Consider the following 18,532-nt stretch of genomic DNA (forward strand, 5'->3'; position numbering starts at 1 on the left):
CAAAATATTCAGTTCTGCGTAAAATTGAGTTCATAATTTCATTCCGGGAATTCTTTGCAAAAAGGCGAATTTCACTGCTCAATGTGTGGTGTCAGCTTTCTGTATACCATATATCCGTGCTAAATATACCACGTAGAAGACAGACATATTATAAGTTTAGTAAAATAAGTTTTTGAAAGAAAACAAGCACATGCTATTGTTGCGATGACTGCCAGGATATGTTATTTACTTTTTTCAATACCTCAAAGTCCATTTTACGCTCCGTTAAATCTCCGGGATCATGTGAACAGTCCCCTCAGAGTGGTCAATCAAAAGATGGAGGTGTAATCTTTGTTCTTCCCTTTGTTCTGACTTGTTTACTCACGAGAATGACAATTGCATAATTGAGTGATCACGCCTTGAATTACTCAACCTGGTGTAGTGGTGTTGAAATATGAATATAAGCAAACTTTCTTAAGATTTGTCGACGTTTAAAGTGATCAGATTTTTGTTATCATTGACGCTGTGAAGTTTTTGGAGTTTTAAAACGGCATATATCTGTGCGCATGGTATGGTTGATAAACTTGAATCATGTTTACTGGATATTTTACTGGTGGAGAGTTCACCGCCTCAGTGAATGCTCCTGCATGGCAAAAACTCATATTCAAGGTAGGTTTGTTGTTCAAAGATTACGGACAAATAAATACAGTTTTCCTGCGAACAGTATTATCAGGCCACAGGTCCAAAAAGTAACTCGAAACAAACGATTTTAGCCGGGGTCAGGACGAGTTTCTTATAGTTCGACCTGTAGACACCCCCTTCTGAGATATTCGTTGCTATCCCGGAGATGCGTCTGTGTCAAAATCGCTTGACCACGCAGTCACAACAGCGGCCAAGTTAATTTTCGTGAGAATTCCAACGATCTCTGCAAGCCTCTGGAATACCAGGAATGCAAATCATCTGCAGTTTTGAATTCCTAAGCTCTCACGGATGCTCTCTGAGCGAACTGTCGGCACTCAGCGGAAACAGGCCCGACAACAGAATTGCTTCCAGAACATTAAGATCATTTCTCGTAGACACGTTTTGTCTGGTCGTGACGCTTTGATTTTAAACGCTGTCGGCAATACGACCTTGAAATCGGCCATTGATTGCGTTCGGACGGATTTGCCACATTCACCAGTCACACAAGTGTAAATAATTCACGCTGTGGAAAGATAACCCGGCAGTATATGGTTTATACGCAGGAATTGGTTCTGGGGAAATTGCTTCTTATTTTACTGACAATTAATCGTTGAACGGCCAAAGTTTATCTACGAGGGTAGACATTCAGTATTTTTTATTTTACAGATATTTGAATTGAGAATAATTTTTGGTTTGTTTACGATTTCATTCGCTTGCTCGCCTCTATTTTGTTTACTTTTCTTTCTACTTGTTTGTTTGCGTGTTTGTGTTTTGGTCACCGACAGTCGGTGAACCTTCGACAAAAAAATTCGGACAAAAATTGACCTCGTTACGGCCCGCGTGCAGATATACATATTTCATGAGCAGCCAAAAGTCAAAACCTACTGGCTTCGAAATTGTGCTTGCAAACTGTAGCATTGACTTGGCCTAGCGAGAATTGGATACACACAGAGTCGAGAAAACGATGCAAGCGATTATATGTCGAAAACGTTTATCTTTCACGCTGTTTCTTATAACGCTGTACAGAAAAGTCCCTTAAACGATCCGTCGACACATTGCAATAATATTCACGGCTATTGTGTAAATTCCAAATTTTCCCTGAGATTCCTGGACAAATCGTATTAGCGCTTTTTGATCGCATTAATTGGCTACATTTTTGCTTTTTGTATCTTCTGTAGCAATGATATTTATAGCCTTGTAATACAGGTGGAGTGTATATTAAGTCTTCATCTTTCTTAACTTACTGCATTTGAGACCATAATTTATCACTCGCTGAGGGCACCTGTCGATTGCTTGCAGGATCCACCCCAGATTGGTCGGATGGTGTCGGATTCTTTCGCGCAATTGTGTAGTTACCCCGTAGTGCAAGGCTTAAATTTCACTATTCTTATAAACAGGAAACCCTAAACAGTCTTAACCGAAATAGCTGAAACATATGTGAAATTTTGACAGCATCATATCCTGTTATTCTCCATACAAAACCACAACACGATATATAATTTTACCGCGAGAAAATGGCTGGTTTTAGAGGAAAAAAGGCAAACCCTAAAAAAGGTCACTCAGTTCAGGGCTTTTGCTAAGCCGATTGTAACGAAACACACACACACACACACAAAACACCAGTTCTATTCAACTGCGCCAAAAAAAGGGGCGAAATGTCATGTTTTAAAGATGCATGAATAATGAATTCTTGTAATATTTGATGTAGAATATAACAAGATTGAAGGAAAAGTGATAGGAGGCAGAATTGGTACATGGATAATTGTATTTAACGGCATGTGGCAATCTGGTTGACGCAGAAACGCTATTAGGTCGAATCGTAGAATGAAATGGATATACCTCATTTGCCCAAACGCGTTGAAACCTATAATTGGGGTGGATTTCAACGATCTTTTAACACATGAAAAAGCAATTTACTTTAATTGCATATTGTTCATTGTTATGATAGTTATATAAGTTGTAAAAGTTGGCCTTAGTTTGGCAAATGATCTAGATTCTTCATTTAAGTCGAAAACGATTTTTTAAATGAGTTTCTCTCATCTTTTTGTTTTCCTCGCTGTAACTGACTCAGTGGAAGATAACAATTCTTAATTCGATGTTGGACAGTGTGAATATTTTATTTCTACTATAAGGTTAAGCCGATTAACCTGAAGTTTCATCGATCTATAAGCCGTATGATGCGTCACCAGTTTAGCTACTAAAAAAAGTGAAAAAGGAGCATTAATTCAGGTTTGTGGCTTTTTTCTTTACTTCAGTATTCAGTATATAAGTATAATATCCTTGACGCCATATTGATTCGCCAAAGGTGATATAATTTTGGATACTGTTGAATAGAATGGATACTCAGTGTGTTTACCACAAATACATGTGAAGTTCTAACGATAAAACTCCAAAAGATTTATGAAGTTTCTGATACTTTACAGTTTTACTTACATAATGTATCAATCGTAGTGATTTCAATTCTGAATGAATAGGACTGTTTGAGGATAGTATATATTCGTGCAAAACAACAGTTGAATGGCAATGCAAATTTCCCTTCTTTATTTAGTCTTCACTACTTCAGACATTTTGAATGGTGGGCATACATTAATTCTGTTTTTGGAATTATAGCCCGTACCGTTGATGTTGTCTTATAACTATTGCTTCTTCTGCCTGTAACCAAAAGTATTGAAAATGTTTATCATTTTGTTCACAACGACACATCAACAACGTTAAACCGTATAATGAAAAAAACTAGCTACATTTTCCACTAATTACCCGTTTTAATTAGCCGTCTCAGATAACCAATTTGCTCATGAAGCTATAACTAAAAATATTGGTTAAAGGATTTGGGAAATTTTTGAAGTAAAACGCGATTATATAATGCGTAAATGAGAGTTCCTTTGCTTTTTTTGAAGAAATTAATAACGATTACGCGGCATTAAAAATAGCAAATATACAAATTCGTATTTAAACTGATTATTAAGTAGCACAATAATCTTGACACCGGATACATTTCAATGATTTTTTTTATCATAAATGATTGCTCTTCAAGTTTGGCAAATAATTCGGTGTTTACGTTGTTTCCAGCTAATTTCCGACATCTTGAAATGTTGACAAACATTTAGAAAACAAAACAGTTTTTAAAATAGAAATGAGTTCACAGTAATAAGATTCGCAATTTTTTGTTTTCCCGCGTTAAATCAGAGTGGAAAAGTGGAATGGACGTCCATCGAGAAATTGTGACCATTTGATATCGCGCGATAAAGTAAATCAGTCAAAATCACCTAATTGCAGCGTGTTATTTAAGTAATTTAACGCCATTATTATGAAGTTTATTTTATATTTATAGTGATTTTAAAAAGTACTCCGATTAAGGCATGCTGAAAATCTGTGATACAGTCATTGTCTCGACAGCTTTTCACTCGCTTATTACGCTGGTCTATCGCGCCCTGCCTGGCGTTCATAGAACTTTGATTGATAGCCGTGATGAGTCCCGTGACGACGTGGGATTTGCTAGTACATTTTCAGCACTTGATAATCTCAGTCGTGCGGTCATGAACTGCGCGCTAACCTTTGGTGAACTTCATTGATATGAACATGTTGATATGGGAAAGGATTTTCCATCAATTTGATAATAATGAACCGCGTTATATGTACCCTGCCTACAAATACAATCTCTGTCTCCTTGTCAATTAACCTTGCTACAAAACAATAGCTCAATGATCAGATAACATTACATTCAGATGAAGCGTAAGTTATGCTACTTGTGTGGATATATATCGTAATTCCATCGTAATTCGTGATTGGTCAAAGTGATCCATTTCAATTCATTGTCCGTGATTTATTTTCACCAAATATTTTGAATTATCAGCTTGAGTATAACCAATTTTCTAAGGTTCTTACTCGTAAGTCGCAATCATGCTTTCTATCACGAAATTTGAACTCTGCCTAATTGGATTGCATTATTACGTTAATCGAAATCATGAAAGAGGAAAGTATTTTCTTTCAATTTACAATTGTGTTAGTTTCAGATGTACCACGTTTTATACCACCTCATTAGCACCCTAGCAGCCGGTGAATGTAGCGTGAATTCCTGCGTAATCTTTCTTTCCCACAACGATACGAAGAATTGAAGATGCGATCAGTTTTAACTCCGTCTTAGTGACACATCTTTCATTTCAATTAAACCCTGTTCGGATCTGTTGTTTTAATGATCATTCCTGTCAATTTGAAATCAGATTTAAATAAAATATTTGTGTTTGAAGCCTCTTGCAGTTTGTGATCTGGCGAGAAATTCCCGTAATATACATAAAGGTCTTTCTAGGGCTTCGGGAATGAATTTTGCTGCGCTTGCAACTTTTCATTGCATATTATGTTTGCGGGAGGTCTACGTGTATTACATATATAAAGCATAGAAATATCAAATAAAGACAAATATATGCCGGCCAGTCTGGACTTTTTAACCTATCGCGTGCCCTGCACAGGATGCTCGTAAACTACCCACGCTCCGTAAAAATGCGGGGGGAAATTCATGGAAGATTTAGGATGTTCAGTTTAGTATTACCATGCACAATGCGATCGCGACGATCCTGGAACCATGGGATAGATAAGAGTCATAGGACTTTGACATGCAGAGTCTAGCATTCTTTTAAACTCATACAATCAGAGAGATAGACCCGTGTGATAGACCTTGACCCAGATCATGTCAAGACAATTTAACTCAAAACTGTGTTGAGCTATCACGCAATGTGTGAAAATTCTTCATCAGTGTTTGCAAAATTTATTATTTCAACGCTGTATCAAAGTGCCTTGTATTTCTATATAGAAAGCTTTATCTGGGGAAACCTTTCATTAGGCGAGTAATTTAAGAGGAAAAAACATAGACTCAACCGACTTCGTGTGTTTATTAAACAAAAACTACTGTTGTATTTCGTAGTATATATACGCGCATCTCCCTGCGAATGTGAGGGGAAGTCTCTAGTAATCATGCAGCAATCCAGATTCCAGCTCGTATATGCGTCCAGTACAATACGACTCGGGCCAAAACAAATTGTTTTAAGTTGAAGATTAAATACGGGATATCCCACTGAGTTAGCGATCACGTCGATTACCGTCTCATTATGTCACCCTTCTAATGTCATTTACAGATGCGAGCGAAAAGTAGAAAGGTTTAAGCTCTCAACGATAATCCACATATGAATCTTGTCGCCACCAGGTCATATTGTGTATGCTCTATATATGGTCATATAACCACGATCAAACTTCTACCACGGTAAGCGTACGATGTTTTCTCAGTTCATTTCTATTTTACTTTGGTTTTGTTTATGTCTCGTCTGGTAGGCACGATCTTCACATAATTACACTGGAACACAAACTGTGTACGACAAATTTTTGTCTACAATTATTAAACATGGTCAAGTGTTTTACGGTTGACTTTTTGTTCACGTTTGTGGTAATTTAGCGCTGATTCGGTGACCTATGGCATGTAGTGTGTCCTGCTACTAATATCTAGCTATCTTCGGGCTATCGTGGATTGCCGAATTAGCATAGTGCGCGCACGTTTGCTATCATTCGTACATTCGTGACCAATTCGGCGGCCCGAATTTTCACTGACGCGGATGTAAACCGTTTCGTGAGGAGAATTTTTGTATATAAACACTTGTTGAGACTTCAGGAAGTTTGATACGGGAGTTTGGAAAAGGAAGCTCAAGTGTTTGTATTGCGAGGTCTATAGGAAGCCCTCCTATTGTAAACGAAACCACAAACCACTAACGAAAAGGCACAATGAAATTATCAACTCGTGGACGTTTCAAGTCGCTTGAAATCGATGTTTTTCGTTTGTAATAATAGACACATTCCCAACTTTCTCTCCGGCGAAGAGACCCCTACTGACAATAGATTACATTGCACGCTTTCATTTCAAGTTTATAAATAGTTATTTAAGTGTGATGTTAACAACTTAGTATCATTACGATAAATAACAAATTTTTCCATCCTGAATCCCCTTCGAAACTCCTTCTTTTGTGTATCAAAAAAATTGATGTGAACGAGAATTTTCGCGTTGCAACATACATGATTACATGAACTTGTGTAGCAAGACTTGTTATTTCTCTTTTAACGTTTAAGTAAGATTAAATTGACATATTTAAAACTATATTTTATGTGTTAAGCATATTACCAAGGAAATAGCTACAAAAGTCGATAAATCAAATGGAATCAAATTATACTTGCTTTGTATATTCACAAGGAAAACAGCCATATCTGATTTTTAGCGACCATGCAACACTGGCTTTGCCGCAGATCAGTTCGTTCTAGTTACAATTGAGTGACATTTTAAAATACTTGATAATTATCATGCCTTAGTTCTGTTACATTTTTCGCACGCTACACAGGATCGATGTCTGCTTAATATCGATAAAATTCCAAACGAAAGGCTGCGTCATCGCATGATTAGGATTTTGGAATCAACAGCAGACGATGCGGGATTTAAGTATTCGTGTGATGCTATACATATCATTTAATCAGTATTTTAAGAGGGATTTCTCTGTTTTTTGCATGTAGCGTGATTTAGCGAAGTAGCGTTATTTTTTTCATCGTCTTTGAAACATTATTGAACATATTTCCATACGAGATGGAAAGGTTCTACGGAGTGCGGCTGTTATTGGAAATTAGGGGTGTCTGCATGAGTCTGCATGACGACCGAGTAGTATTCTCAGGTAGTATTCTACAATAAGCTGTCGTGGTTTGTGTCTGAACTACCTGAGGAAGATATTTCGTACAAATATGCTGTCCAGTTAAAGCAGCTACAAAGCACGCATTTTATAACGGAACAATCATAAGCGCGTTTTCCAAAGTTTCACCGCAAAATAAATTATTCGCATTAATGCAGTTAATTTACAATAAAGTCTAGTCGAATTTCCGTCCAACGACAGGATGAACTGATTTGTTGGTTGTCCTGGTCAACGTTCTGGTCTACGTTTCCGCTCGGCACTTTCGGTGAAGTTTGAATCGCTGGGCATGTATGTGGACAGGACAGATCGACGCGCAGTTTTTATCCCAAAACACACGATCACGTTGTAATCAAATAACATTACTTCTTAGTTAGTGAAGCATGTTCAATGGTGAAGCAATGTCTACTGTCACTACACACTGTCATGACCGCAAGCATGGGCAGGATAAATCCTCTTAACTTGTTCTTATATTGCTGTCAATACGTACCTGGTTATAACCTAGCCCCTATAAGTACATTTTCCGGATATTTTAAAAATCTGACTCATGGCTATTGAGAGTAAAATTTCATGCGGCCACTAGAGAACGGTCAGTCTGGAATCGTCAGAGACATTTAGGTAAGGCAAAGTTTGGTCTATAATAACACCATTGAGGAAAGTGACCTGTTTGTGACCAGCACTATATATATAGAGGTGGGGGAAAGGCCGAGAGGTCGCCTAGAGTGGAATCCCCCTCTTCACCCGCGCTTCTTCTTGTATTTATAGTTTCTTAAGCACTTTGACAATATAGCTCTGTAGTCATTACATAAAAGTATAGTCAAGGTGACCCTCTAAAATGCCCGACACAAAAATCTGTCAAAGAATCAACAAAAATGTCAATTGTGAGATAATTATCGAACTCAGGGAATTCGATTTTATCAAAGAAGGTGAAACAGAACTTTAAGAGGCGTCTGAGAATCCTTATCTTGATTCTTAAGGGTGTTCTTTAAAACGCTCAACAGAAAAACTTGACCCATGCAGAAAAGCTCTTATTGACTCAGTGTTACTACAGGAGGAAACTTAAACTAAGCCAACTATATTTATACTGGATACCTCTATCAGTTCTAAACTGTTCTTCCTAGAGGTCCAGTAAGGATCTGCTCTTATTGATCCAGTGTTACTACTTACTACAGGAGGAAACCTAAGCTAAACTAACTTTATTTATACTGGAAAGCTCTATCAGTTCTAAACTGTTCTTCCTAGAGGTCCAGTAAGGATCATCTCTTATTGATCCAGTGTTACTACAGGAGGAAACCTAAACTAAACTAACTTTATTTATACTGGATAGCTCTATCAGTTCTAAACTGCCATATCTCTATATAGTAGTCTCTGTAGAATTAAATGCGGATTCCGACTCGAACATTCGTTTCGTAAAATCATCGCAACCTTATCGTGTTTTTTACCACGAATACGTGAATGACATCATTACATAGACTGTTTGAGGCCAACTAATTTTTTTAACTAGATTTTTTAAATTCCAATTGTCCTATCTATTTCTGTCGGAGGACTACTTTACTCCATTCTTGAGAGGTCAAACACAAGAACAGTATCAAGTTTAGGTATATAAGCTAGCTAGGTGTTAACTGCACATGCGCTGACAGTATACTACTTAGTCTCTCAAGCAAAGACAACAATGCTGTTGTAAGACTTACCTGATGAAATATAATATGATGTATTTGAGTGCCTTTCGTGACTTAGAACTTTACGTTTCAGCATTTAATTACCAGTTCAAAAGCGCTCTTGCAACGAGAAAGAACTTGCATCTTTGAAAAATCGTATTACAATATTTTAATAAGTAGATATCGTGGACGGTTTTAGGTTAGTTGACACGGGATCACAGATTATCACGTCAGAACGGCCACCAGGAATACGACTGACTTCAGTCGCTAAACTTTTTAGAAATCCTTGTTAAATTTAGAATTTACATCATTTCGTTTTAAGGCAAATCGATGCGCTGACGTAAAATCAATTACACAATCAGACGAAGGCATGTTAAGTTATATAGAAAGACAAGTTCCTCTGCCAAATATAACCCACGCAATATCCATTTGGAACGCATTTTCCCACGGCTTCAACTGCATTCGGGGTAAATATTCCTCGCTTATTTGCAGTGGCGATAGTTAAAGAGGCGAATTGGCCTTTTGTTTCCGTTTCTAACGAATGTTCGCTTGCAGAAATCCAACCTTAAGTGTCACAGACTAGCTGTCGTGAGTGAAGGAATACTGAAGATTTATAAAGTGTAAACTACAAGTATGATTTACTAATATATTTGGGAATTAATTGGCTGATAATCTTTAAAAAAGGGAGTCGCTAGGTATTCATTTTAAATATCGTGCTTGTATCGTGTCAAAGGAGCTTATCCATGCCTCCAGGACTTCAACATGTAGGAGAGAGTTTTCAGGAATTGTGTCTCCTGCAAACCAATAACAAAAGGTTTACGCTTGTTATCATCATATACTTGCTAACAGACGGCATGGAATATTAGATCAATTCCCAAAACCTGCCGAGACTTGTAGTTGAAATGAGATGGGTTAGAACTGATAAGAGCCATTTTCACGCACCTGGTGACAACATGACCGACGTCGGTTTTAAGGGGGTTTAGAGATGAGGCGATGGTAGTTTTGTTGTAAGCGCTCAGTCAGTGCCGCGCATCAGTGTCAACAAACAGCATGGAATCAGGGTGGTCACAATACGCCCCTGGTTCCGAAAACTTGATCTTTTAGCGACGAGAAACATTTGTCATGTCGATGCCAAAGTAAAGCTCTACCTTCCGTAGACTAAGGAAGTACTCCATAGATATAAATACAGTTTATAAATTCGATCTCACACAGCGGTTAAAACGTGTCTGGTGGCATGGTCACTGTTTATATTATTTTAAAAATAAACCATGACATATTGTGGTTTTTACCTCGAGGTTTGACTTCGGCTGAATATTCATTCATAAACCTGCATGCATCCACGACGAAATTATTGTTTTGTTAAAACGAACCGAAGCTGGTTAACAGGTGAGATTTCAGTCAAACGCCGAACGGCAGGCAGATGGCGTTCCTCGATAGTGTCTAATGAACTGGGGCTATAAATTTTCTTATCAACAGCAACAAAAAAAATGCGAAATTCTAATTACAACCACTTTTTGGTTAATTTTGTGAATAGACATTTTAGCGTAAGCATGACGAAGCTAATTGCTTCTTATGTGTATCCAAACTAAGACTGCCGTTTCTTGAGCCAAAGCTGGATATTTCGTTTGACCACAGAGTTTATATTCAGGTGCTTGCATTGAAATTCAATATAATCTCGTGGGAAAGATCTAAAAAGGAAGGCAAACATACATTGCCGTGAGGTATATATGGCATCTTTCCCTTGTTTACATTGGGAATAGGTTTGAGAATAAGTTTTTGTTTGCTTTCAATTAGTGGTGTTATTGCATCTTTGTAAACTGTTTGTCTTACAGTGTTTGTAGAACATGGCAGAGAATGGCAGATAGTAATACGAGAATTCCATTCTTTCATCCGATAATGCCCCGATTAACTATAGGCACACCGCCACGTGCTACCTTCCTCCACTCCTCCACCATCATAAGAGCATCAGGCAGTTGACATTTGCTCATGAACGTCGCCCTCGGGGTTACGGGAGTTAGTTAAAAGCAGTATCTAGATTCTAGACAAATAATTCGGCTTACTTGCCGAATAAACGTGCAGACGATGTTCGGAAAGACAAAATATCGAGTGCTTAACCAAATATCAACTTGGCGCCGCTGTTTTTTCAGTTTGTTGTCCTTGTAAAGATATGTTGGCATTGTCAAATTAATTCGCTATTTTACCTAAATATTTTATGGTAGAAACAACGATGAATCAGCGAGTTTTGAATATTTTCATGCGATGTGTTTACACAGCTATTGTACCCCCATCACCCTATATTAGGATACCAGGACCAGAGGGCGGGGGCCCAGGTATTTCCCATCACCCAACGGGAAGTTTCTCGTTAACCTTACTTTGGCAGAAATGTGAAATGTCAAAGCAATGCCCGGGATCAGGAGAGAGGGAGCCGGTTACGAATTGATCATATTTGGTCGTCGTAGAATTCTTGTATTAACCTGGCTGTTTTACATTCCCCAAAGCGTATCCTTGTGCCAAAACAACCCATGCAGGCTGTATTCGATCTTACGAAACCGGGGAATGTCGTAATCTTGGCCTCAAGGACTTAAGAGTTCAACTAAGTAGATAAACTTCTTAAACCTCGGAAGCTATCAGAGCGAAAGCCAAAACACATGAGAACGCATACTTTGCGAAGTCAAAATAGCTCGTTAGGTTGTCAAATAAGTGATATTTTCGGCGGTCACGCAAGCATCTGGTCTGCATCAAAACACTCGCGTATCACTTGTATCTTCGTATTATCTATCAAAGAATTCAAAACCTCTCTTTGGCTTTTGCCGTTCCTTCCGCTAATGTGGGGATTCGTGTTTTTAGACTTGGTTGTTTGCTGGTGATCTTTGCATCCGGACCAGTATAGCATGGTTTAACGTTGATATCCGCAAATAAAGTTTAGTCTTTGGGCGTCCTGAGAAGATCATGGCTCTGGTGTTGCACCGTTTCTCAAACTCATTCATACTCATTCTGCTTTGCTGGTTTCTAATCGACGAGGTTGGTAAACAAAGCGACTTATTTTTGTTTTATTTTAAAACTTATCGAATGGTTTTAATTCGTGCCCGGACAGATATCGTGTATTTGTAGATTAGGTTAGGATGGCGTACTAAAGACAGAGGTCGACCTGTGATTATCAGCGTCGAGAAACTGTCAAATTCTTTTTCATACTTTGCAGAAGTCGTGTTATAGTTTACATAACTTGCTTCTGAAGTATATCGATTCATCAATGAGATTGACTTGCTTCATCTGCGGGCAGATAATAGTGTTTTACATTTGGTTTTCATAACCGGTTATCCTGATAGCGATATCATAAACGACTCTAGCTTTAGTCCAGTCACCGTGAGGTTTTGGGGGCAGAGATGAACTGATTTGTCATTGTCATTATTTTACATGACTCTATCACGTCATCAGCAATGATTTTTATCAGAATCATTTCATCGCTGCACTGAATTCCTCATTGCTGCAAATTTTCTTTGGTTTGAAGAGACCATGGGTTGATTCGCTTGCAAAGCAACAAGATGCCTTGCAAGCATGCTTGCTAAATTTTTATTCTTTTCAGGTTGATCTTTTTGACAATAAAGTGAAATTGGAGGTTCTGCTAACAAGATTTTCCAATCCGCACAACAGAAATGCATTAAACCAATGCTGCGATGGCAGGAAGGACGCTCTGAATTGCACAAGGAGTTGTGATGTTTTCTTCGCCGTTTGCGTTCGAGCAAGATGTCGTACGTCCAGCGTTATTCTACGCAATACCTCTGAGTTCACATCCTCGCACGAGAATTTTTCTTTGTCAAGCGAAAGCTTCGCTGGCAGTTCTGTTTCAGTGAATGTAAATCTCCGGGTAAGATCTTTACCTCTTCTGAATTTCGATTATACCCGTTTCCAGGCCGAAGCTGCGTTGCTACAGAGGCCGACGAAGGTCAACCGTAGCTTGTACCTGGAGAATGTTCCTCCACAGACGGAAAATGAAAGATATAATAGGATTTGTCATTAAATTGAGAAAATAGGATTGTAGAAAATAGCTATTTTTAAACTGTAAACCAACTCATTTTTCTCTGAATTTCTGAGGTGATTAGGTTAAAGATAATCATAAAGTTAAACCTTAACATATTTGCTCGCATCTGTTTCTGAATTCAAAAACCACGCTATAAAAATAGCACATCCTTTTCAAATATATATTTTTATTATTTATCAGCTTGTTGCAATAACTTTGCTCCACCATCAATGATAAATGCGACGGAGTACTAACAACACACACTCCCAACTAACGCTTGCAAAAAATGATTCATTTTAGGAGATTCATCTTATTTTAAACTTTTAATTTCAAATTTTATTTTGCAGAGCGATGCTTCATTTACAATACTTATTTATGACGACGATTCAATTGATGGATCTCCCTCCCTTGGTAAGTATCAGTTTGTCGCGCGTTTTACACTGTTATGGGATACCTGTGCCCCAGCTAAAACATACACTATCCAACTTCACTATACCGGATTCTTGTGGTCACGACAATGACGACATCAGTTTAAGTTGTTTTACGGTATCTCAGTCCTCCCAAAACACTTTTTCATTTGGGAGATCATGTTAAAGCAATCATGCTATCATACTTATGGGAGTAAAGCTCCCTTTGATATGGCTAGTTTTGATATCGTGACTATGCGAATCCAGTATAAAAACAGAGCCAAAGAGAAACCCGTTTCTTAGTTGAAACAAATTAATATCTCTTGAAATAAACTTTATTTCAGTTTCAAATTTACGTCAGAGCTATTGTTCTTATAACTAAACATAATCACAAACGAATTTCTAGTAGTTTCATAAAGAATGATAGCTGATAGGTCAAAATATTATTTGGCATTTTATTGGCAAAAAATATCCGTTTAGTTAACGTACCCCAAAAGGTCACCTAGTTAAAATATTGTCTGCGTGCAGCATGTCAAAGATCTTAAACGAATGTCTAATTACTCGCGAATTCTTTTTGTGCAGGTAACCGATCGTCTTATGAAGACATCGTCAACTTTAGTCGTCCATTACCAAAGGCGATCAACTCCATTTCCGTCCAAAATTTCTCCAAGAATAATATAACAGTCGAGTTTCTGTATCGCCTAAAGTGCGGTAAGAATTATTATGGAGAGCAATGCGACACTTTTTGCAGCGAGAGAAACGACAGGTTTGGTCATACGAAATGTCTTGCAAACGGGACGCGCATCTGTCGTGCTGGTTGGAAAGGTGATCTTTGCACGACGCGTAAGTGTTTCACCTGGTATATTATGTTTAAATAATACTAGATTGCAGCAATGGGTTGCAGTTATCAACAGGGGCAGGTTGTATGAAAGCTGTATAGCGCTATATCCGCCGGATAGTGATTTTTAAGCGTTGTCAAAACTCAAAATGTCTGCCAAAGCACTAAAACTAAAGATTTTCAGTCAACATTTATTAAGCAGAATCCTCAATTTAGAAATACTAACGGGTTAACAAACTATCCAGGGGCTTGTTGTATATACGAAAGCTGGAATGCTGGATAGCGCCATATTCCACCGAATAAAACAGTTTTTAAATTGCCCATCGTTCGGTATGACTTTGATAAATTGACAGATTGAGGATACTCTTTGATAAAGATGTTAGCTCCAAAGTCCAAAGCTGCAATGTTTATATCGCCTTCCCAGTCCCCATGCAGCAGACTTCATGAATGTTTACTAAAATCGACCATAAAAATATTTTTTTCTTGTTTTGATATTTAGCAATCTGTTCACCAGAATGCACAATTCCCTATGGAACTTGTGACAGTCCTGGCTTTTGCAAGTACGATTATATCAATTTTAACGATAACATATTGCTTCTATTACGAAAATATTCTCACATTTGGTAACTTAACTTGTGAATTACAAATTACAGAATATATAGAGTCTCCGTCTATCGTAAAACAAATTTAATCCATATTGGGGAATCTTAGACCAACGACCATGAAAAGTCTATTCTATAGCCAAATGTGGAACGTAGTTTCATCTCGTATATAGGCACTGGTGTTGACAAACCTTTCAAGGGGAGGTCATTTCTCATCCATGTCTATACTTTTTACACAGATGTTTAAATGGATGGGATGGTTCATTGTGTAGAGTTTGTATAAATGCTCATAAATGCGTCCATGGAACCTGTGATCATCCATTGGGGCCGTGTAACTGCGAGAAAGATTGGACAGGAATAAGCTGTGATATATGTAAGTTGTAACTATGCTTTTCAGTAGAGACACAAGTTCCTTCTTGAGTTACATAGCATTCCAGCATTCCAGCTTAACTCAGAAATCAGACCAGAAGCGAGTCTATAAAAACCCCCCAGTTATCTATACGTTTGTCAGTCAGGGAAAAAAATCAAGTATAGATAAGCTTAGTCTATTCCTGACCGCGTTGCAGGCTCGTGCATGTCTGGATGATTGGACGGTTAGCTTTCCACTTGTAGGAATTCACTTCGCTTGCAAGATATTTGCATGGTCTCTTTTGAAATGATATTGCATTTATTTATTCACGGAGTCTAAATTCTAGAGGAAACATGTAAACATCTTTCTGCAATGAGAAGTAATCTCTTATCATTAATCCCTGCATGTTTTTAACTGTGTTTTTTTACAGTAATGAATTACTGCTCAATTTACACGCCATGCGTCAACGGCGAGTGCTTCAACCACAACGAGAAAAACTTCACTTGTCGATGTTATCCCGATTGGGATGGACCCAATTGCAACGAATGTAAGTTTTATTTCTCTGAAAAAAAAACAATCATTTTGCTTCGTAGTACGTTGAGGTTCCTATAACCCGTTTTCTTTACGGTTTTTTACTCTTTAACTTACTCTGAAAGAACTATTTAGAGTGTCGTCTTCTGAAGGCCAATAACAGATTTAGATTGAAGACGGGAACGTCAGAGGCGTTGAGAATGAAGAATAAATGGCGTGATCAGGGCCGTAGCTAGAAGCTTAATTGGGGGGGTGCATATTCATATATTCGTCTTATGCCCGAATGATTTCTTTTGTATGCTATTGTTCCTATGGTATATAAACATGAATATATGAATATACACCCCCCCAATTAAGCGGTCTAGCTACGGCCCTGGGCGTGATGCGCCCAAATATGGCCCACGTCGTCTTTAACGTTCCCGTTTTCAATCTAAATTCGCCTAATTTATTTTTAAAGCCTTGTGTTTTGTTTTCTAATTCAGCTCTCTGTCCCCGGTCGTGCAATCGCAGTAACGCGGAATGCCCAAAACGGAATCAGTGCAAGTAAGACTCTATTTTGTTACAATAGTACTGGTATACGTTAATGAGTTGATGGTAATGCAATTATTCTATGCTAATGAGTTTCTACACGTTGAATTCTAGATGTAAAGATAATTGGTCCGGGCCAGATTGCAACCAATGCGTACCATCGTCCAACTGCACGCATGGATATTGTGTCAAACCTTTGGAGTGCATCTGCAAAGAGGGCTGGAAAGGAGAGAATTGCAACGAGACCACAGTGCCTAAATCATTTTGTAGTCAGCGGAATCCATGTCAAAACGCCGGCACATGCGTGGACGGCGCTAAGGGCAACTATAGTTGTGAATGCAAGCGAGGATTCACTGGACGAAATTGCCAATTTGTAGGTATGGCAGTGTTGCATACTTTAGAAAAGCTTAATTTAACCTACACTGGTCGGTGTAGAGGAGGAACCGTCCTTTGTTTAGCCAGATTAGGTCGATTATCGGTTTTTGCAAGATAAAATAGGTTTTTTTTCGTCTAGCTGTAGTTCCTTGTCCAAAATGGTGCGAGGAAAGCCGTGGTAGCTGTCAAGATGGCAAGTGCAGGTTCGACCTCTAACCTTTTATTATTACTTTCAAAAGTCGGTTGCTTCATTTCTTAGCTAAAAATGCAAACAAATGGTTCAAACTAATGTTTTATTAGATGCAACGCTGGTTGGAAAGGCCCAAATTGCAGTGAATGTGTTAGAAATTCATCCTGTGTGAATGGTTTCTGTCGTCAACCGTTCGAGTGTTTGTGCAACGAAAGCTGGACCGGTCCATTTTGCAACACAAGTAAAATAAGTATGTAGAAGATGATTTGATTTGGTAATGCAGCGTTTTAATTCATGTGCACTTCTGTAACTAGAAGAGATTTCTGTAATCTGCATAGTTTTACCTCAGACTTGGGCGAGAGGAATACTTCTACCGCAGATAACTCTCAGCAGAAGATTTCCTCCAGTTTGCTAATTGCGATGTTCTAATGAAAAACATGTCTTGTTTCCCAGGATGTTCCTCAAGAGACAACAGCTCGCGTTGTGGTAACACTGTATCAGTTGAAACAGAAGAGTCGACATCAGGTTGAAAATTTGAGGCTATTTTGATGTTCTCCCGACCTTTTTTCCTCGAAAGAAAAGCGAAAATGAATCGACTTAATGCTTTATGATGTTAAACGCTCATGTGTGACGACCTCAAAGGCCAAAACTCTTTGCAAAATTATTGCAATTCTTGCAAAAAATGCTGGTCTTACACACAGGAAACTTATCACCACTGAGCTATATGGCTTCTTATGTAACTCTATTTATATTCCCATCATTTTTTTTCTAGACACTGACCGCATTATCTACATTCTGTCGAGCATCCTAGTTGTACTCCTTCTTAGTGTCATAGTTTGCCTGATACGAAGACGACATCGGAGGCACGCGACATTCAACGTACCGCCTTCGGGGATCGTCGCGAACCACTGCGTGGTGCCATCTTACACGGCTGGGAATGGTGTGGAGAGCAATGGCATTGCTTTAAATAATAATAATCCGTCGAAACCTGACTTGGAAAAGAAAAAGTCCCCGGAGATCGTTTTAAATCCAGTGGCCTTACAACCCTCGCAGAATTCTCGAAGGTAAGACTGAAATGAGACTTGTATGAAAGGAATTGAAGGGCATATTGAGTTGTGAACTGGCTTTTCAGTGAATTGTCGAAATATCCACAGACGATACGGGTTTTTCGTTTAGCACGTTGATTGATAACGGGCCAGAGATCTACGAGCCTGGTTGCGTCATCACGAACGAGGATAACTCGTTGCACGGGACGAAATATTGCATCATATAGCAAACAATGAACGGCAAGCAGACACGAGTTGGCTGCGTTGCCAGATGAGATAAACAACGTTGTTGTCAACGAGGATGTCATCGGCGAAAATATTCTGATTCCTAATTGTGAATTGGATGATATAGGAGGGAAATGGCTGACCATTTGAGTGTAGGTCGCGTGCGCACTGCTTAATGTAAGTATGTCAGATAACACTGCATATATATATCTATATGTTTGACCAAGCAGTATATATATATAATAACAATTTCTAAAATTGTACCAGGAAGACTCAAAGTCGACAGGTGGCAAATATTATACACAAGCAATCGTAAATTATGATCTAATGTGGTTAGAGAGCGATTTTGTTTGTAGCTGGAGAGATTCCTTTTAAGGAAAATATTAGCCGAAAAA

General features: G+C 38.4%; 1 protein-coding gene across 1 annotated transcript; it reads left to right on the top strand.

Annotated features, from left to right (window-relative positions):
• The first annotated feature begins 4,194 nt into the window (after positions 1 to 4,194).
• Positions 4,195 to 18,324, top strand: LOC114520194 (delta-like protein C). Its single transcript, XM_028540421.1, has 16 exons — positions 4,195 to 4,392; positions 5,790 to 5,914; positions 11,876 to 12,049; positions 12,612 to 12,893; positions 13,394 to 13,457; positions 14,036 to 14,296; positions 14,791 to 14,851; positions 15,133 to 15,266; positions 15,673 to 15,834; positions 16,256 to 16,316; positions 16,416 to 16,678; positions 16,816 to 16,879; positions 16,977 to 17,116; positions 17,320 to 17,391; positions 17,639 to 17,930; positions 18,043 to 18,324. The coding sequence occupies exons 3-16, from the start codon at positions 11,978 to 11,980 to the stop codon at positions 18,137 to 18,139; spliced, it is 2,025 nt and encodes a 674-aa protein (XP_028396222.1). The 5' UTR covers positions 4,195 to 4,392; positions 5,790 to 5,914; positions 11,876 to 11,977; the 3' UTR covers positions 18,140 to 18,324.
• The last annotated feature ends 208 nt before the right edge of the window (positions 18,325 to 18,532 follow it).

Source organism: Dendronephthya gigantea, unplaced genomic scaffold, assembly GCF_004324835.1.
Source record: "Dendronephthya gigantea isolate DGI-Jeju-01 unplaced genomic scaffold, DenGig_1.0 000015F, whole genome shotgun sequence".
In the NCBI taxonomy this organism is placed as follows: Eukaryota; Metazoa; Cnidaria; class Anthozoa; order Malacalcyonacea; family Nephtheidae; genus Dendronephthya; species Dendronephthya gigantea.